Source organism: Catharus ustulatus, chromosome 5 (genome assembly GCF_009819885.2).
Source record: "Catharus ustulatus isolate bCatUst1 chromosome 5, bCatUst1.pri.v2, whole genome shotgun sequence".
NCBI classification, from domain to species: domain Eukaryota; kingdom Metazoa; phylum Chordata; class Aves; order Passeriformes; family Turdidae; genus Catharus; species Catharus ustulatus.
Genome location: NC_046225.1, coordinates 18,715,809 through 18,738,069, shown reverse-complemented (window position 1 = coordinate 18,738,069; position 22,261 = coordinate 18,715,809). Strand labels below are relative to the sequence as shown.

General features: G+C 37.1%; 1 protein-coding gene across 2 annotated transcripts in view; it reads right to left on the bottom strand.

Annotated features, from left to right (window-relative positions):
- CCSER1 (coiled-coil serine rich protein 1) overlaps positions 1–22,261 on the bottom strand; it is a 633,466-nt gene that overhangs the window by 114,147 nt on the left and 497,058 nt on the right. The window contains exon 10 of one of the 2 annotated variants that reach the window (XM_033060784.2): positions 9,853–9,898. The exons of the other annotated variant lie outside the window; for it this stretch is intronic. Within the exon in view, the coding sequence (XP_032916675.1) occupies positions 9,853–9,898 (46 nt within the window). The remainder of the gene's footprint in view (positions 1–9,852; positions 9,899–22,261) is intronic. 2 annotated transcript variants of the gene reach the window in all.

The following is a 22,261-nucleotide window of genomic DNA, read 5'->3' as shown; positions in this document are numbered from 1 at the left end:
AAGGGAGAAACTTACACAACACAAGTCATGGAGCATTTCTACTTTCTGGTTTGCTAGGCTAGGTCTAGAGTCATTCCCAGAGAGTTGACAGAAGACTGTGGTAAAAGTATGACATCCCACAAGAGAAACTGAACAATTCTTTCCAGTTGGGAATTACCAGTGGGTTTCTTTAGCTATAATGTTAGTACAGAGGATAAGATTTTTCACTGCCAAAACATCTAATTTTAAAATAAGTAATAAAACCCACATATATCTTTATTATCTATGGTAGAGTTAATTTTTACTATGTACATTTTTTCATCTCATTTCTTTGGTCACTTAAAATCCCGAAGATCAGATACACAGGGAAATGTCAACAACATTACTTATTTTTTTAGAAAGTTCTGAAAGAAGCAAAGTTCATATAATATGCTATTTTAACAACCAAATGGAGGCAATTATTAGCATTTTGAAGAGAAAGAATCTAAAAGTTATTGTTACCAAGGTTTTCTATACAGCTTTTATTGTATTTTCTTATAACAAATGCTTGAAATAGCTTCCAGAAAACATTCAGCAGATATTTATTTCCCAACAATAGATGACTCTAACAAAGCATATAAAAGCCTCTCATTCTTTTCCTGTGTGTTTGAACTTCAGCAGTATGACCAAATGACAGTAATGAATTGACTTTTCTACAAAGCAAAGCAGCAGATACTTTGCAGATGTTAGAAATGAATGGATGAAAAGGAGAAAAAACTTCTTAGAAAAATAACTGGATGAGGAATAAATTGAGGTGATATTTAAAAAGTATTATATATAATGCTGCTTAAAACTATATGATGCCAAATACTAATTTTTAGCAAACCATACCACATTATCTGTATTTATAGTTCCTACTGATGAACTTGATAAATATCCATAGATAATTCAAGCATTAGCAATGTCTTGCTTCATCACATTAAGAACAAGTAATTCTAATTAGTGGTCTATGAAGCATTTAAAATCCATGGTGCTTATAGGAAAACAACAGAGTGGATCATTTGCGTAAATTCTCTCTAGAAAGGTACAAACTGTCTCCTGTCTGTGAGAGAGAGAACAGCAAAGGGTGCATTCAGAGAAATGCTGAATATTTTTACTCCAACATTTAACTCTTTTCAACCATCTGAAGCAAAATGTCTGTCAGTTTGTTTTTCCCTCTACTGATAAAATGCAAAAGAGATTGCAATAATAATAATAATAATATTTGAAAAATCTCAAGCGGAAACTTGGGACAAAATGTCATGCTGATTAAAGACAGTTTTTTAAATCTATTAAATAGATTTAAATACAATACAGGAACTGTTAAATGGTTCAATAGTTGCATCAGAAGAATAAATAATCCCATAGTTCTTTATTCAGCCTATACACATCTGAGCAATGCCAAGCAAAACATATTCATGATATATCTGGTCACATATGCATCAACTAGCAGTGTGGCAGGAAGTGTAGTTCTATCAAATTTCTCCACTGCATTTATTGGATGCTAATGGGAATGGTTTGGAAACTTCTGAACACTGACTTGCTTATTAAGCCTTTCAGTCAATTAAGAAACCATCTTTAGCACTCCCAAATTTCATTAATCCTGTGAAGATAGAACTACTGACCAAAACAATGAATACAACAGTTTTTCACTTAAGTACATGAGAGAAAAGCACTATCCATTAGAATGATTAATCAAAAAGCAAATGCAGTCTCTATAATTGTAAGTGCTGAATGCCACCCAAGGTAACTAAAATTCAAGTGTCTAGGTTGTAAGTCATCACAAAATTATTTAGTAACTCCTCACATCTTGGAAATTATTTTTTTCATGATTGTATATATAAATCAGAAAAACATGGGTAAATATGTTCCTTAGTATTAAATTCTGCTTGAGGCTGCTTTGCTTAAGTCTGCTCCAACATCAATGAGAAGACAGGTATGTGAAGACATGAAGTCTCTGACACTCAAAGGTTCTCAAAAAGAGTCTTTTAGACTCAGGTTTCATATTTTCTGAGCAGAAATGTTCACTCTTCTTCACATTCATTCTATCATATTATTTCTCTATCAGTTTCACTGGAAGCCTTATTTTGAATTTCAATGCGCTCTTTTACCCTATTATTCTATTATTCTCATTAATGACAAAAAGCAAGTAATTTTCTTCATTTTCCTGATCCTTTTCTTATATAAACATCTGGTAACTATGTGATCAACAGAATACTTATAAAAAACAAAGAGCTGAGCTGGTAGTAAGACAAGTTTCTCACAGCAAAATTTATCAATAGGCAATCTGAAAGTATGTATCAATCTTATTAACACATGGTAGATGGTCACTGGAGAAAGAGAAGGATTTTTTTGTGTGGTAAAGTCCAGAAACAGCAGTAATATTACAATGGGCAAAGGGGAAGCACTGCATGAGGGAAATCATCCCACTGACAAAGCAGAAGTTAACATATGGCTACACTGACAAGTCATTACAATTCACATATAGCTCTAAAAAAAATAGAAAAAGAACAAAAAAAAATCACTGTCAGATTTTAGATAACGGACTAATCAGAAATAGGATTACTTTGAGACGTAATTTATTCAGAATAAATGAAACTCTGAGTTTACTCCTGAAGGAGATCTATCAGAGATTCAATTTAATTACTCAAAATTGAGTTAAGTGAATAAGGGACTCTTCAGTTTGATGCCTGAATTAAAGTGATCAGATCAATCAGAAATATTTTGTTAGGCCTAAAATTAAATATTACTTTAATTGAAGAATTATTTACTGCGTTAACCTTATTTTTAGAATTAAAAAAGTATCACCACTTAGAAAAGTCAATGTCATTTGGAAAACCTGAAAGCAATCATTAGCCACTTAAAAAGATAAATTACCAGGTTTAGTAGCTAAAGTTTCTTAGATTAACTGCACATGAATTGGAAAACAGAAAATAAACTTGAAAGAAAGATGCAGCTTCAGAGACTGCACATTTTTTCCCTTCTTTTCATCCACAGAAGCATTTCCCAAATTAGAGACTCAGAGACGTCTTGGCTGGAAGGAGTTTCTGGAGGTTTTCCTTCACTACCTTCTGTTTGTGATAGAATTATAAATATCATTATATAATATTAATTATTATATATTAAATTCCAGCATTAGAGATACGGAATTGTCAATTAAAGTTTAATGAATTTTTGTGAAAAATATAGAGCTCAGTCATTTTAGGAAAGGAGTTGTTAATGATTTTAATTACATACTTTTTTTCTGAGATGCTAGGGGGAAAGAGGTCCTACAGAGTTTCTTCCATTTTGTGTTGACCCAAGACATAGTCACCACAGAAACGACTAATAAAAATGAAAAAAAAAACCAAACCAAACTTATGAGTGTAAACTACATCTGTTGGAAGCTGCCAATTCTGCTTATTTTCACAGGGACAAAGAATTTAAAAACCCCCAAAAGATTAAAGGGCTTCCTACAGAAATTACTTCAAAATGAATCTTTACTACTGAACTATATTTTATGAAGGTTTTGAAGGGAAAATTTTCAGAAACATTCAATTACAGGAACTTGAGGCAGCTCAAGAAGCCCAGAGAATGCTTTCTTTTCACAATCTCCTAGTGGCTTAAAATTCATTTAGCAAGAGCCTCCCTAATTTCAATGAATTACCTCAGTTTTCATCTTTGAAATTTCAAAATAAGTGAAAAACAATGTATCTCATATTTCCACACTATAAATGACAGTGAAAGCAGAGACAACAAACAGAAAACAATTTTTCAAGCTCATGGCTTACATACTCTACTTTTCCTTGACTGAGGTGTAATCAAGCCTATGAATTCAAAGCAGGACAGGAAGAAGCGATTTTGCCTGAATTTAGTGACTCTCACCCTGATAGACTATTTATTCCAAAGATGAAAGACTGAGTTTTTGAAGGGATATTCTATTTAAACTGGACACAGTATCTGGTTTTTGCAGCCACAGTCTTTTTTCCATGCTCAGTGATAAGTCAGACAAGATGGCCAATGTCACAGTTAGACAGCAACAACATATTTGTTTTCTTCTTCCATATTCAGACAAAGTATGCAAACCAAACTGGCTTTCAGTACACCACTGTACAAAGCAGTCCAATAAATTCTACTTCCCCTCATCAAGCACAAACTGATGAATAACAATATTATTCTTCTTTTCAATCATGGAATTAGGAAGCAAAAGCAAATAAAACCCACATGGTTTAGCTGTCACATAAAAACCTTTTATTTCTATTTTATATCTAAGTTCTATGGCTTTTATGAGTGGGTTCCAAATTTGCTAAATGAAATCTCCAGTCTTCAATGTTTTAAAAGAATCACTTTTTAAAAATTTTCACTGTGCTAATGGTTGTTTCCATGGAAACAGGAATGAAAGCAGAAGCTGCTGTTAAAAGAATTAGAATTCTCTCACACAAATGAAAGACTTAAAAATAATAACATATTAATAAAACAATTGTCAGAATATATATTTTCTCATTTTGCAAAAGTAGAGCACGATCTTACATTCACTGGAGTTAATAGGGCAATAACTTTTGATTACATTACAATAAGCCTAAATCACTAAGAACATATTACTGAGGTAAAAAACCTTATCAAAATATAATTCCATCTTAAATAGATAATTAAATAGATAATAGATAATTAATTAGATAATTTTCAGATCAATTTTTAAATTGAATTTAGCAGGTGACTGTCAGATGAGGCCTTTTTTAGAAATAGAACCATGGAGAAGTATGAGCCAAAAATATAAACCAATATATACTAAGGAATATTACTATTTACATAATTTATTTCCAATGCTGTTGTTTAATTTTCTTGAAAGTGAATTACTTCCATTAAAACTTCTCTGGAGGTCTTTTACAATTAGTCAGATACAGTTTTATGCGCTAGTCAAATTTTAATGGAATATATATCTGAACTGAATATTCTACAGCATTTTCTTAGTGAGATGTTCAGTCTGGAAAACTCACACCTGGCCTATGGTTGGAAGGAGTTTTGCATCATTCTGTGAGGGTAAAACTTCCTCATAAAGCTGAAAATGCACTGTTCTGTTTTCCTTCTATTTCAATTTTTATCCTACATTGAAGAGAATTCTGATAGATAAACCTTTATTACCATGGTATGACTTAAGAAACATGCAGGTATTTTAATAAGCTTTTATGAAGCATTATTTTAACCAAACTACTACTTACAACTCAGCTCCGTATATTTCCATCAACTCTACAAGAAAATGACTCCCAGTACTTTTTCCCAAGAGACTCTGCTTTCCCTAGTATGCTAGCCTATTCATTACAAATTTCATTAAAACTCCGAAATAAAACATTTAAAATCTTTTCATTCACAACTTGCTCATTTACCACAACCACCTTGGGTTTTGCTCTTCATCAAAAAAACACTCCATTGAGAAAGGTTTCTTCCTCTGCAATGCACCATGAATCAAAAAAGTAGTTCACTTCTTAGCATTTTCTTATTTCTTTGTTTTCTCCTTCTGGTTGACCAAAGAAGCTGTCTAGTGCTTTGAAATAACTTGACAGTGGACAAGTACAACTGTGTACATTAGGAACTTAAGCCTTGTAATTTCAGTTCTACTTAATTTTTGCTGTAACTAAAATCAGCGCAATTTAAAACAGATGCATTTGTATTTCTCCTAAGTAATTAAACTTTGTGAGATTGCAACATAAAATACGATTTATGGACCAACTAAGAATCCCTTAATTTTGATGTTAGATTGGCTTATTTTTAAATTTTTTGTATGAAATTCCAAGCCAAGAAGATTAGCTTAGCTGCACTCATTTCTGGTGCTTTTCTTATCATTAGATGCTATGAAATTCTTTGGATGTTATATGGCTATTTCAAGCATCTGATCCATTTTTTTTTCTGTCCGTAAAGTTGATTGTCAGGTACCACATAACTGCATTGATTTTTGATGCCTTCCTACTCTGTTTCAGGAGCATCTATTACAGCAAGGCTCTTTCTATGCTATTTCTCGTCATTGATTTCTTCTAAATAGTGCTAATCAAAACAAGTAAGCATTTTTCATTTCCCAAATTACATGTAAACAATCACATATATATTTAAAAAGTACTACCACTGTAACATTCAATCAGCAATTACTTTCAGTCTGAGGACATTTCAGATCAAATAAGGAAAAATGCTTGGAATAAAATCTTTATAAAAATGACCACAGACATAAAAACACTAAAGATTGTCATCTGGTGCAAGATCCTCTATGCTTTAACACTTGATATAAACCTACAATCGTGACTCTAACATGTAAAGTAATTTCTCGAGTATAAGCTGCACCCTTTTGACTAAAATTTTGGTCTCAACCTGGAAGTGAGGCTTATATTCCGGAGCATCCAATATATGAACGAAGTTCAGAAATTTGCCAACCTGGAAGTGCGAGCCCACAGCAGCCCTGAGCTGAGCTGGAGCCTGCCCAGCCCCGAACTGAGTCAGTAAACCCCGCGATCCCGCGATTCTGTTACTAATTGGCAACTTTGTCAAAGTTGCACGTGGATCCTTGCTGCGAACAAAAGTGCAGCTTATAATCAGGTGCGGCTTATATACGGACAAAGAACGAAAAGTTGCCGACATCTGGAAGTGCGGCTTATAATCAGGTGTGGCTTATAATCGTGGAATTACTGTACTTTTGCAGGACATGGGTGCAGTTTGAAGAAATCTTGAAACAAATATATGTTTTCAGAATTGTGGCATTTACTCTACTGCGTGTATTTCACTGGCATATTTATGCTTCCACTCCACGTGATGAACAAACAACAGGAGAAAACATGAGACCTTTTTTCTCCCTAAGGCAATTATAGTGCAATTCTGCCAAAAAATCTGCAGCTACATTTTGTTTTGTACATTTTATTTAGTCATAACTGTATTTGTAAATCTGTGTTTTGTCTTTAGGTCAGTAGCACTCCAATGACCAAAACTCAGTCAGACAGCTATCATTAGACTTCTGAGGACATCTATATTGACCTTGTACTCCCCATTTGGCTTATCCTCTGTTCTTTCATCTTATTTGGTTGCTAATTACAGATGCTCTCATATTTTTTGTTAGTCTGAACTGTACATTCCTTTTTTCCCCACTCCTGCTGGTGTCTTTATTGTGAAACAGAAACAAAGTTGCAATCTTTTCAAATTCAGAAGGCAAGTTTTTATCTTGTGGAAAGGAGTCTTAACTTCCATGTTGTAATTTATTTGTTATCGCTATACTCAGTGTCTCAGAGTTTATAGTCAGAGTGTTAAAGTGTCTTATGAGTAGAATACATTTATTTTAAAATGGTTTACAAACAGCATCTCAGTCTCAACCACTCACTGCTTTGGCACATTTCACCAACAGCTCCTCTGGGCCCTGAGCTCCAATAGCAAATGCCACAACACAGCATTGGCACAGACACCACTCAATGTCCATGACAGCTTTGGATGCCCAGAGGTGACTTCCCATACCACCACTGAGCACCCCCTGCTCACTCTGCAGGTCAAGCAGCCACAAGTGCCCTGTGGTCTAAAACACTTCACATGAACTGAGATCAGATTACTCTTTCTTGCCTCTTCCATTGCAGTAGAGTTACTGTAGGATCACTGGTCACACCACCTGGAAGAAAACACTCCTGCTGCCTTTCAGTTTCGGCATAATAGGACACGTCACTCGGTCAGCAGCATTGCTGTTCTGGATTCCCACACGTCCTTGTTTCCCATTTTGGCACATGAACAGTAACATCCAGTGCTTTGCAAGGACCAGAAAAGTTATCCCCAACAAATAAAAGACAAGCTCAGGATGTTCCAGCTCTTGTTTTAGCTTCCAGTTAGACCTTTACCACAATACTCATAGTTCTATATAACCTTTGCCTACCAAAGCATAAAAAAGAAGGAAACAGCTGGCTGAAGTAGTTCACCTGAATATTATAAGTTCCCTTATTTGCAGGGGGCTTTTTGTTTCCTTTTTTTTCAAAGGTAAGTTGTGGACACATTCTGTATGTGCTGATTTAAACTTCTCACGTCTCACCATTTCAGTGATGTTAGTTTTACTGTTATTTCATCAAGAAAGAGTGGAAATTCTGACCACTTCTCCCAGCCTACTCATCCACATATTTAACCCAATCATTTTCCATTCCTCTGTGTATTTCAGAGCTCTGCATCTTCATTTGATTACACAAATTTTAACCTGTATTTGCCAGATAAAACATGTTCTGTGCTTTCCACATCTTCCCTTATGTTCAAATCCCCGACACTTCATTCTGTGACACTTCACCATTCACCCCAAACAAGGGCTTCATACAAGCAAGGAAGTGGACATGCTGATTATCTATAACTAAGCATGTTAAAGCATGTTGTTTCAGTGTGTTTCCAAAGTTTTCACTGAGGTTGTTAATCATATAAATCAGTAGCAGGACTAATTTAAAAGAGAATAAACCAGCCAGAAATTAAAATTTTCATTTTAGCAGACTACTAAGGGACATACATATTGGATGAAAAATAACTTCAGCATTGTTTTTCTGAAGGACGCAGTGAGAATATTAATTCTTTCCACCATACCTTAAATAACTGTAATAGGAGCACAATTATATTTCATGAAGAGGGTTACATCTTGGTATTTTTTTCTTCCCTTAGATATACCCAGTAGGATAGGAACATCTTAGATAATTGCACAAAAGAAAGGACATTTATATACAGATCATATTTTTGGTTACTTTTGCAAGACCCACGCTCACAGACAAATGCTGTATGTTTTCCCAGGAATACACAAGAGCAGCACCAGTGAATTTACGCAAGCAACATGTTTTAAGACTGCCAACAATGAAGCATCAGTCAAACTGCACTGTGTTTATGAATAAGCCTGTAATGTTATATTATAATGAATCTGTTTCACATTCAGCGGTGTGATGCAGTGCACAGTAATTATAATAATGCAGTGCATGGCTGTAGCTCATTATATGCATATGGAAGACACCAACGCCTTTAGGATGGACATTAACTCAAGGTAGGAGGAGAAAGACAGAAATAAGGAATGTAAGAAAGTCCTCATCTCAAAGTCTGATGGCATTCTGAGGTTCCATACATTCAATATACACACTCACACTTGAACACTGTTAATGTAGCAGAGAGACCATCTGGAATTAGAATGCAAGCCTTTCTCTTTTTTTTTTTTTTTCCTTTTAAAAGATATATATATTGTTTGTGATTTCTTGGGGGTTTAGTGAACGATGGGGGAATTTAATTTAAAAGAAAGATCATTTACTGTCAATAATTCCAATGTATTTAGGAAAAAAAAAAGAAATCCCTTTCTAATAGTTCCCTTTTCTCCCCAACTCAGCAGATGGACTTGTTCTTCAAATTAATTAAAAGGAAAGCCTTATAAGGAATACAACTAGTCTCAGTAATGTCTGCCTTACACCACATCGTTTGATTTTCCATTTCTTTGTTTTTTGGGGTCCAGATTATTTTTTTTTTGTCTGCATAATATAGAGATTAATTTGAAGAATAGGAAAAAGAGATTTTTTTGTTTTAACAATAATACTCATTACTATGTTGCACACATGATCTGATAACATTATTCTTATTCCCCTCCAGACTTTGAGTCATTATGGTATTTTCTTCCCTGTTTGCAAGTCTATAGTGCACAGCACAGCCCCATTTCATGATGTGCTGAACAAAACACAACGAAGAAATAAAGAAGGGGTCAATAGAAGCTGTTAGCTACAAACACATTACAGGCAATATGCAACACCAGTGGTTGAATATTGACCTCAGGGCATTAACTCTAGATTGGCATGCCATGCTACAGCACATGAACACATAGTCATCTTTACAACACAGAGCGGAATTTAAGAGACTCACATAATTGCCTGCGAGAAGGTACAGGAGCACTTCCAAATGCTGTGCCCTGTAAATAAAACACATTTTTTTTTTTTTTTTTGGAGCAAAGGATGTCAGATTAACAGCAGCAAATGAAAAAAATGACAGGAAATGAAGAAAATTAAGGCAGTGAATCGAAATAGAGACTGTTTAGATAGAGGAGTTTATTATTACTGAAGAACTGCAGTTCCTATTTTCAGATAAACATAAATTATAGTGGAGAATGTTCTATGAGTAATCCACCCATCAATGAACACAATGAACCAAAGAGAGAGAAAAGAGAGAGAAAGAAAGAGGACAGGAAAAAAGTATCAGCATAAGACAGGCATGCTCACACTTGTCAAATACTGAATTTGATGGAAAGGACAATTCCTTTACAATAATGAGAATGACACCAATGTCTTCGCTGATACTGTCCCTCGTTGAAGGTACATTTCAAACAGGTAGGAAGGAGAGTGTGCACAGTATTGTTTGGTTCCTGTCAGTTCCTCCTCATCTGGTCTCCATAATTCTTTAACATGCCCTCACTGGGTCAGTTTTATGCCAGGTGACAGGATGCAGCTCTATTAAATCCCTGATCAATACACACAGTACATTCTTCCAATAGATAGAGTGCTTCAACTTTTGTGTATTATGCCAGCAATTACCGCCCATCTCTGAGATGCCAACTGTGCATGTAAACAAAGCATGAACCAAATACCAAGCAAGTGACACCAGCTAGGATCTGTGCACAAATCTCTTCCCAGTGTCATCCCCTATTCCCACAATCTCCCTTAACCCACTCCTCCTCAAACCAACAACCAATCCTAGAAAAACAAACCAATAAGAGAAAGAAAGGAGATAAGTAGGTAAAGAGAAACTCTCATATATAAAATATAAAAAGTACTGTTAAAAGAATGTTGTCTCATTCTGAGTCTAGATCATGAATCAGAGCTTTGTTTTGAGTTGATGTCCAAGACTGCATCCTCCTTCCCAATGTAAAAGCGCCTACTGATAATTTGGACTTGATAGCCAAGGATGACTAATTACAGTAATACTTATATTGGAAGTATTGCTTTAAAAAATAACTGGTCAAACACCTGAAACTTATGAATCTTGAGTGGATCTTGACTTCCATTTTGACTTTCATTATCTTTTTGAAGTCAAGGCTGGGAACTGATTTACCAGCCCTTTAGACAGGGCTGGTACTGGTTCTTGGAGATAATTTTCTCTTTCAGGTCTCGTGAAATTCCATTTTCCTTTGCCTAGGATGAGTGAAGCATATATATGCATATCTAGAGAGCCCTGTAGAAGAGCCACCTTTACATCACTGATTACCATACCACATTTTTAAGGAAAACCAGAATAATTAGGATTATTCTTCACTTAGATATCACGGCTGTGCCACTGAGATCACAGCTTGGTACCAAATTCAGTTGTACATGTAGCACTTAAGATTAGTTCTTCAGTGGCTGCTAAGGCTTTACCTGCTAGTTCCAGTTTTTTCTTTAAATTTTTTGAAAATAAATACAGTTATTTGAGATACTAAGTACATTTATCTAAACCAAAGCTAGAAATACTGAAGAAAAAGAGGGCAATACCACTGTCTCCTCATTCTCCAAATATAGGGATGCTTAAAGGCAGTTTTCTAGAAAAGCTGAGGTATCTTATATTAAGATAGCTCTTAAAAGTAAGTTTCCAGATCATCATCTAAGGACATTGAAATGATTTGTGAAATCATATACACAAAACAAAAAGCACAAAATAAATTGGTCTGACAATGCTTAAAAGACTGCTTGCCTATTTAGCCAAAAAAGGTGGGGTTTTTTTTCTATAATTTGAATGCATCTGCATTGTACCAAAGAATTGGAAACTTAATAATTTTTTGCTGGTTACTATCATCACTCCTGATACAAATTCTGTGTTTCTAATTACATAATGCTCATTTGAAAAGCAAGATGCCAATGAATTTAACTGCATTACTTTCTCACATTTCTGATTTCCTGTGCAATTGGCCTTCTTGGGGAAAGGATATATACCTTTATCTTTTAACTAGGCCTTCTTTTCCTTTTTTCTCTACACACTCCAGAAAGAACTGTTTTCCTTCAGTATTATCTGGCCCAATAATAGTGTTTTTTTAAAACTAAGACAGTTTTCAGATATTCTCCATAAGAAGTTCAGGATCTGCTAGAACTTATTTCAGTTCAACAGTTTCAGTCACACAGAACTTCTTTTCTGTCTTCTCTACGTGGTATAATGCTTAATCCTAGAAGTGTCTAGGACTGTCAGTGGTCAATACTGCCCTGATTTTTCCAAGTTTTGTGATTAATAGAAATGCAGAGCCTTACACAAAGATAATGTTATGAATAATGTAGAGGCATTGTAGATGACTAGGTACCTTGCAGTTACTAAGTTAATGGTTTACCAAAGTTAGCACACTCATCTGAAGTTGTAAGTGATAAACCTTTCCCCACCTTTTTGCTTTGCGACTTTAACTAACAGACCAAATACACAACAGTATCTCTCAAATGACACTGATTTTTATACACTTCAAAGGTGTTTCTGAATATACATGTGAGGAGAGCATAGACATCAGTACCTGACAAGTGGGAGCTCAGATACCCATCAAAGTCTGGAAGCCTCTAAAAGTGTCAGGATGCCTCATTAGTAACACCTGGCTATTCAGAAGGCCAATGAGGGCAGTTTTTAGGACTGGTTTGCACATGAACACAATATGACAAGAAAAAACACCCGTTCAGGTCTTGATTTCTGCCCCCATCTTATAGTTTTCATCATAAAATATATTGAGATTTCAGTCTGAAGCGCTGGCTGGCCTGAGAGGGCCAGGGTAGCTTGAGGCTTAAGTACTCTATGCAATCAGATATTTATTTAATATTTACCATAACATCAGCTGCTGAACTGAGCACTAACCAGTTAACTAACTCATGCTTAGCATAGATTCCCATGTTCCCAGTGAAAGAAAGGCATAGACTATTTTTTCTATACATTCCTGTGCCATGCAATTCAGTGCTACAGTCTGTTTCTCAAAAGGGAAGAGAGGCTTTTATTTTATCTTTTCTGCCTTCATATAATATATCTACAGCATCCCCTCATTGTTAATGCAGGAATGTTTGATTACCCAAGACAGCTCTAAAATGAATGTGGATTTTATGCACCAGACAAGCAGATATACAGTTGTTCCGTTTACATTCCTTCAGTCAGTCACTCCTAATTTCTTTTCACTTAGCTTTCAGAAATGCGATCAGAACATTATAAAACTCAGTTCTTTTTGAAAACACTATCAATTTTTAATCTTGTCAAGGTGAGAGTATGACACAGTTTCTGTCAGAAGTCGCAGTTAAGTATTCGCTGAAAACTCCAATGAACTCTGTAAGGGAATATGGCATTTAGTTTCCACTGCTGTTTTGTTTCTCACATCCTCATGTTGAACAGAAGTTACTGTCAGTTTCTCAAAGTAATGACTGAAAACACCAACCAGTCTAAATATTTATGACTGTGGCTATTCTGGGACAACAGTAGCAAGGAAGTCCAAGTGAAAAAGGTTAATAATTCCACCTCTTCAACAAAGCAAAATATCCAAGTATGTATTAGTTTGCTGCTCAAAGGAAGCTTTTCACTAAAAATACTTTACCAATTTTATACATTTCCTACATCTGTCTGAACTCTAAAGTTATGATTTCACCTGTTATTAATTGAATATAGTGACTGAAGTCCTCCGAGTTCACCTTGAGTAACTTGAAAATCTGAGTACAGCAATATATAAAACAATCAAATCAATACAGCTAAATACCCCCTCTGCAGCATAACTACACAAATATTGCTGTTATTTTTCTGTCACTTTCTATGAGGAATCTCCACAAAGAAGTGTATTGACAACAGACCAATCAATGCCAGAAATAAGAAGAGCTCACTACCCATCAAATGAATGCTTTTCCAATAAATGCCCTTCCTTCCTTCCCTTAGAGCACAAACCCACCTACTGCATGGTTAACAGGCAGTTTAAAAAAAAAAAAAAAAAAAAAAAAAAAATCCCCCCCCAAACAACTCAAAACCTCCAAACCATCCCAGTCTCATGTTACAATTTTAAAACAGGCTAATTCATGATATACAACATTTTCCCTAGAAGTTTCCCTAGCACACGGTAGTTTGACATGAACTTTGAATACAAACCTTTTTTCTCATCACAGAAATCAGACCAATGCCACAGAATGTTTCAGAACAATTATACAAACTAAAAAGCACAGGCTTAGAAGACAGGCTATACTGAAGTCTTAGTTATTACCACATTAAAAATAAAAAGTCAACTGATCTCACAACTGTTAAGAAAGATAATTTCACATCAGTACATGATGGCAAAACACTGTAAGATTTCCTAGAGACAGGAAGACTTGGTATATCACTCCCACATTCACCCGTAAGAGCAGAATCTGTTTCTTTCATAAAGAGAGTAAATATGAAAGTGGTAAGATGTGCTTCGGTGCGATGGTTTTCACTTGCATCACGCAGGACTTCCCCAGCAGAGTGTGTCAATAAAGTGACACACAGAATACTCTGCTGCTACTCTGAGTTCAGGAGTGAGTTCAGTAAAGACTGCCTCGGATCTATGACATTTCCAATGCAATGTCTTTCAAAAGATTTCAAAAAGATTTCATGTAAGTTAATTCAATATAATGACATGAGCACGTCTTCAGATATGGTGCCACCAGTTTCTAAGAGCTTGAACGTCAGGTTCTTTCTTCAAAGTTTCAATTTTAGTGCAACAAACTAATTCATGAACAACTTGATCGTTGAATTTTACTATACATATTCAACCTGCACTCATTTAAAAATTTATTTTAAAAAATTCCCATTTAAAATTTTAAATGTTGAGACCACTTCTAAATATGTAGAAACCATCCCTCCTTGAGGCTCATTGGGACAAGTTGAATACACAGAGAGGGAGATCTTGAGACTTTGGAAGATAAATCATCTGAATAAATATAAATGAAAAATCAGAGTCAAAGCAGAAGTATTAAAGAGGAACACCAGTGCTTCAAAGCCAAGCTCAAGCAGAACAGAAATTTTCTTTTTAGAAAGATAGGATTAGAAAATGCTAAAGAAACTTCAAGTAACCCACCCATTATTTTTCACAGACAATTGTTTACAACTTAATATCTTCTGTAGCATCATCCAACTTTAATAATGGCCAACATTCAGTCTTTGCATTCCCTCTGATGAAAAACTGCTTATCATTTGTGTCTTTTTCCTTTATTAGATTTCAGATTGGAATGTGCCTTACCCTTAACAAAGAAAGAGGAAAGAAATGTTTTGTTCCCGTGATGGTGTAAAATAATGTAAGGCCTTCATACAATTCCAAAATATTTAAATGTCTATGCAATTGAAGATGATAGCACATAATCACATATATTTATTTTCATTTTTTTGAAAGTTATGCTAGGCATGGACAAATTACTAAAAGAAAATAACCCCAAGAGCAAATGTGGTTCCATAAACATTAGATATATTATTATAAATATGTTCCTCCTCAAAACGCATTCCAAACTGAACTTACAGCTCAATAAGGAAGACATATTTCCATCTTAAAGTTATCAGTAAATATTTTACTAGCAGTCTCTTGGCGCATTTTCAACTCTGAATCAACATTTACATGCACTTTTCAGCAATCTGCTTCCACATATAAGTAAAGGATCTTAAAATACACTTTCATACCAGAGCTTGGATTGCAATCTCTTACAGCCAAACTACAATACTACCTTAGATCTAGATAAAATCAGACAAGGCAGTAACCCTCTTTTTGGGTACTTACAGTCCCTTACCTGATAGTGATAGGATACATGTTTCAAATGGATAATCCAAGGAATGTTTCTGCAAAGCCAGCTTCCCTCTAACTTGAATGTTTCCTTGTACTACCTCTCGAGAAACAAAACCTGTTCAAGTTCCTCAGGCAGAAATTTCTAATAATTTGTGGGTCCCTGCATATCCAAACATGCGTTGAAATGCTGTACTTACATTTCAAGAAAACTTTTTGTAAACATAATACAAAAATTTTATCAGGAAATATTAACTCATTTGCAGACATCTCATTCACACTATAGATGTTATGTTATGTTAATTGCTTATTCACTTGATCTCCTGATTCTTTCTTCTTCTGGGAGACTTCAGGGAACTTAAATTTTGTATCCCTGCCTTCATTTTTACCCAAGTTGTCTTAAAGCCACCCCGCTTTGCTCATTTAAGTCTTTTGTGAACTTGATTTTTCAAGTTTCTTAGGCACTAATGCCTATGATGTCTTTCATTTAAAGCATATCCTGTGTACACACTTCAGTAAAAGTGCTCCTCTTTTAGGGCTGTGCATTGGAAATTCACACTGAATTTCCTGTGGGCAGCCTCAGTAGTCAACTGAGTCAACTTCCACCCCTTCTCCTATTCTTCTAAGTCCCTTGCTCCTGCCAAAAGCCACCCCTCTGCTGACAGTCTGACCCAGGCTGATCCCACAGATCTAGGTCCTCTTACGTGAACTAAGTTCACCACTCATGGCGCCTTTTTGTCTTGTACCTGGTTCATAACTATGACGTCCAAATCTGCAAAGAGGAGTTCAACCATTGTTTGGCAAAACATACATGATCTCTTTAAAAACAACAACAAAGTAATTAATCACATTATATAGCAAGTCAAGTTGGCTTCTATTTTAAGGACAATTAGAGACCTTCAATGCTATAAATTGCCACATACATTAGACAGTGTGTCACAGAAGGAAAAAGGTCCCCACCATTTAAATTTATTTCGTGTCAGAAAAATCCTTTTTGCTGACTTATGTTTAGTACAGGGCTCTACATGTCTTAAGAAGTCCTGGGTACCACACCGCCTCTCAGTACACACTTCAGAAAAGCATTCCTATTTTAGGGTTGTGCATTGGAAATTCACACTGAATTTCCAGTGCGGAGCCTCAGTACCTTTCCAGGTAGACTGGATGTCATTCCATATGTGACCACTGAACCTGGAAGCAACCCCTGTGGGTGAATCTGATATTCTTCAGGAGCAGACACAGTGATTCTGAGACATGGCTATACCAGGATGGGTTTTATTTGAAGACTGTTCTTATTTAGCACTAAGTTTCTCACTGCATCAACTGATGCAGATTCCAAGGGAGGCAAAAAGACAAATGATTGTTTGTGAAGTTTATTCTTTTCAAGTCCCATTTTTAGCTGTTCTATTTGCCTATGCAACTACCTTCAGATATATACATATACATTACAAGTGCACACAGAACATTCAAAAACACTTCAGAAATACATACGGTATAGATGTATGCACATCCTATTGATTTATTGCTACACAACCCACACCATTCTAGTTGGAAGAGATCTTTGCAGGTCACATAGTTCCCCCTCCTGCTCAAAGCCACTTGTCAACAGTAAATTTTGACTTAACCACCTCTAAATTAAAAATTCAATAGAGGTAAGGGCAGAGACCATTGGATGATTATATCTAGATCAGAACATAATGCTGCAGTAAATGTTTGTACAAAGCTTAACTAAATACCTAGGGATTCATATTCCAATTTTAATTTAATCAGAACATAATGCTGAAGCACACATTTACACCTACCTTTTCAGCTCAGCTCGTATTTTGACTAGAGTTCACTTATTTCTTAAAATAACCCCTCCATGGTTTCACAAAAAACAACATTAATGTTAAAAAGAAATATACGACAATGAACAACAGTGCTGGTTTTGGCTGGAGTAGAGTTAATTTTCTTCACAGTGGTTGGTATGGGGCCACTTTTTGGATTTATGCTGAACACAGGTACGATAATATAGAGATGTTTTTGCTACTGCTAAGCACAACTTAAACAGATCCAAGGCCTCTTCTCGTTCTCATCCTGCAAGCTGGAAGGGAATTTGGGGGTGCACAGGAAGTTAGAAGGAGACCCAGACAGGGCAGGTGACCCAAACTGACCAAAGGGATATTCGATATCCTATGAATTCATGCTCAGCATATAAAGAGGAAGGAAGAAGAAGAAAGGGGAGGACATTTGGAGGCATGGTGTTTGTCTTCCCAAGTCACTGTTACATGTGCTGAGGCCCTGCTCTCCTGGGGATGGATGAACACCTGCCTGCCCATGGGAAGCACTGAATTAAGTCCTTGGTTTGCTTTGCTTGCATGTGTGGCTTTTGCTTTACGTATTAAACTGGTTGTATCTCAACCCATGAACTTTCTATCTTTGCCCTTCTGATTCTCTCCCCTATCCCACTGGTGAGAGAGTGGGTGAGTGGCTGTGTGGTCGCTGGCCAGGGTTAAAACATGATAATAACATTTCAAATTTGCACTTCTCTCCCTCTTGCAAGCTACAAATCTATTCACGTGCCTAGAAAGTGCAGATCTGCAATATTTTCTTTCCCACATTACAGAAATTCTCCCACATACATAAATACTTCCATGGTTCTGTATATTATTTCCTGCAATTGCCACTGTCAGAAATATCCCAGCAAGTCAAATCATTTTCCTACTTTTAAGGGGTGAATATGAAGCTTTTACAAATCATCATAAATGTGATTATCATAGTTTTGATGTGATTACATTACAGATCTGACCAAAAGTCACAGGAAATGTTTCTCATCCCAAGGTACAGTAATTTCATGATTACAAGCCACACCATTTTGACTACAGTTTTGGTCCGTACCTGGAAGTGCGGCCTGTAGTCCGGAGCGGCCAATATATGAACAATATTCTAAAAGTTGCCAACACGGAAGTGAGAGCCCGTGGCAGCCCCAAGCCAAGCTGGAGCCCGGCCAGCCCCGGCAGAGGTGGGAAAGCCTGGCAGAGGCGGGGCCAGCGGCACAGGGGGCGGGCGGCAGAGTCCAAGCCATTAGCGCGGGGCAGCCTGGCAGCGCAGGGGAGCACGGCAGAAGCGGGAAGCCCGGCGGCAGGGGGAAGCCCAGCAGAACTGGGGCTAGCAGCGCAGGGGAGCCCAGCAGAACTGGGGCTAGCAGCGCAGGGGAGCCCAGCAGAACCGGGCCAGGGCGAGCAAATGCAGCGGCCGTGGTGCAGACGGGAGGGGGGGGGGCGAGCGAGCCCGGCGGCGGTAGCACCTCCCTGCCGGTCCCAAGCGGCCCCGCCAAGCCGTGGCGCCGAGCTGGGCCACCCGGCCCCGTCAGCAACCATGAGCAGGCTGAGCCTGCCTGGCCCCGCCCCGAGCCAGTAAACCCCGCTATGCCGCGATCCTGTTACTAATTGGCAAATGTGTGAAAGTTCCACACGGATCCTCGCTACGAATGAAAGTGCAGCTAATAGTCCGTTGTGGTTTATGTGTGGACGAGGACCTAAACGTTGCCGACACCCCGGAAATGCGGCTTATAATCCGTGCGGCTTGTATTCGTGAAATTACTGTATATTCTTCTTGTGTAAACTCAAGTACAGTATAGAGTGTTCTCTGTATCAATTAGTTGTCCACATGAGGGCAGGTACTCACAAACCACAAGGTAGGAGAATAATCGTAAAAAACTCCTGTTTAATTCAATTAATTTAAATGTTATTTGTAACAAATTATATAGGTAGCTAACACCAATAACTCATTAATATAAATAACATGAGTTATTAAACTAATTGAATGGCTCTATTAGGAATGTGGATTATTGTTTAAAAATAATTATTCACAAATAAAAGGAATCATATGATTATGCACAAACAAAGATAACTGACTAGCAAGAAAGAAAAGGAATGGTTATCAGAAGATGAACTATCTCAGTCATTATGAAAGGAACTGCCATTGATCAATATTTGATGGCCCCCATGTCAGGTCTCCTGGACCTAACTGGTAAATGCTCACATTACAACAAAGCACTGCTGCAAGGGGATCAGACAGGCAAGGAGGTATCAAACATTATCATCCTTATCCAGTAGAAGAAAAATAAAAAAGATTGGATACAAGTTCTTTTATGCCCAAAGCTGAAGCAAACTGTTATTTGAGAAAGATTTTGTTGCTGAGTGTATGTTAATTTGTGTCACCTTCAAACACAAGATTTCTTCTTTTTTTCAGTGTGTTGATTCAGCTTCTTTTCAAAAGCAAATTAAAATATAAATAAAACACATCCTACACAAGAAAAGGGACATGACTCAAGATACATCTCATTTTGATTTTTCTTTTACAGGCAGTATGACAAGCTCTCAGAATTTAATTTCCAATTGCCTGGTAGTAAACATCTTAATTTCTTAGCTCCCAGAGACAGTTATCTTTTCTCACTATTCTTTTCCCTTAAAAAGAAAATCTTTCTTCTTTTGTTCCCAAACTATGTAGAGGGGAGTGGTTTGCCAGTTAAACCTTAACAGTAATAATTAAAAAATCCCATCAGGAAATTTAAAACCACAAAAAAAATTATGATTCCTGTATCTAAACCACAGCCTGATTAATGTGCTTTGATCCACTTTTTTTCAACATCTGAGCTTTTGAATTGATACAATAAAAAATTATTCTTTGTTGATCAGATGGTCAACCACAAAGTTTGCTTTAGATTTAGTTTTACTAACTGCTTCTTGTCTTTGTTTTCATGCAATTTCATATATATATATGAGTTAATTTGACCTATGTTCACCTGAGTAATACAGTATTTCACCTCTTCTGGCATGTCCAGATGCAGATTAGCAATGAGTAGAGCTCCTCAGGGTTCAAGTGGGACCAGTACTGTTTAATATCTTCATCAAAGGTGGGAACAAGTGCACCCTCAGCAGGTTTACAGATGACACCAAGCTGAGTGGTGTGTTCGACATGCGTAAAGGACAAGATACCATCCAGAGGGACCTGGACAAGCTTGAGAAGTGGGTGCATGGGAATCTCACTTTAACGAGACCAAATATGAGGTCCTGAGCCAAGTCAATCCCCGCAATCATCCTGCAGGATGAACAGATCCAGAGCAGCCCTGATGAGAATGCTTTGGGGGTGCTGCTGGATGAGAGGCTGGACATGAGCTGGCAATGGGCACTGACTGCTGAGAAAGACAATTGTGTCCTGGGCTGCACCCAGAGCAGCGTGGGCAGCAGGGGAGGGAAGGAGGGAGGGGATTCTGCCCCTCTGCTCTGCTCTGCTGAGACCCCACCTGCAGGGCTGCAGCAGCTCTGGGGTCCCAGCACAGGGAGGACATGGGTCTGATAGAGTGAGTCCAGAGGAGGTCACCAAGATGATCAGAGAGATCGAGTATCTCTCCTATGAGGAAAGGCTGAGAGAGTTGGGGTTGTTGAGCCTGGAGAAGACTCGACTCCAGGGAGACCTTACAGCAACATTGAAATACCAAAAGAGGGCCTGCAAGAAAGATGGGGACAGATCACAGCAGGGTCTGTTGCAATAGGATAAGGGGTGATGGTTTCAAACTGATGGAAGGTCAGTTAGGGTTAGGTTAGATACAAGGAAGAAGTTTTTTTACAATGTTGGTTATACATAGCCGTAAGTTGCCCAAAGAAGTCGTGGATGTCTCACGCCTGGAAACATTCTTGACCAGGTCAGATGAGGTTCTGAGCAACCTGTTAAAGATTCTGATCCTGATGAAGATGTTCCTGCGCATTGCAGGGGAATTGAACAAGATGGCCTCCAAAGGCTCCTTCTGACCCAAATCATTCTATGATTTTGTGTAATACAGGGCTACCCATCAGCTTTTTAATGAAGCATTTTAGCACAGTGCTTCAATAGCATCTTATCTGTTTAAGGAATTTATTGCAAAACCCCCACAAATCTGTAACACAACCACAGGGAATTTCTGTGTTACCAACCTGTGTGGTGTTATCACTATTCTTCTGTTCCTACCTGGTTTTATACCTCTTCCAGCATGAGGGCTGGCACACCTTTCAGACATACACTCTCTACTCCATTTGAGTCTGTCCCTTTCTCAACGTTTATCTAAAAATAACCTGAACACTACTTTTTCCAACCTCTTCTACAAAAGCGTTTTCAAAACAAGTGACTACATTGTAACTACATTAAAACATTTTTAACATAACTCAATCCCTAGCCTCTGTTGCTTGTCAGATGCCCTGATACCTCGTTAACACATACTTTCCTAAGAATATCATGCTGCATGCTTCACACAAAGCATGCGTGGCACAACAAAAACTAATTTGGCACAAAACATTTCTTCCTTCCCACACTCTGCAACTGCACTAATATTTTCATGCAGTCCCAAACTGGAAAAGTCTTTTTAGCACTTAAATTAAAATTCAGTACCTATTTTACTAAGATTTATCAATGAAGCATAAAACAAGAGGAAACTATAGGTGGGGACAAAAATGAGGCAACAGAAGACACGGACAAACCTGGGAGGAGATGATGGCCTAAGAGCCTGCTGCTCTTACTAGAACAGTAAGAATGCCAAGTCAAGATCTCAACTGTAGTTTATAGATGATG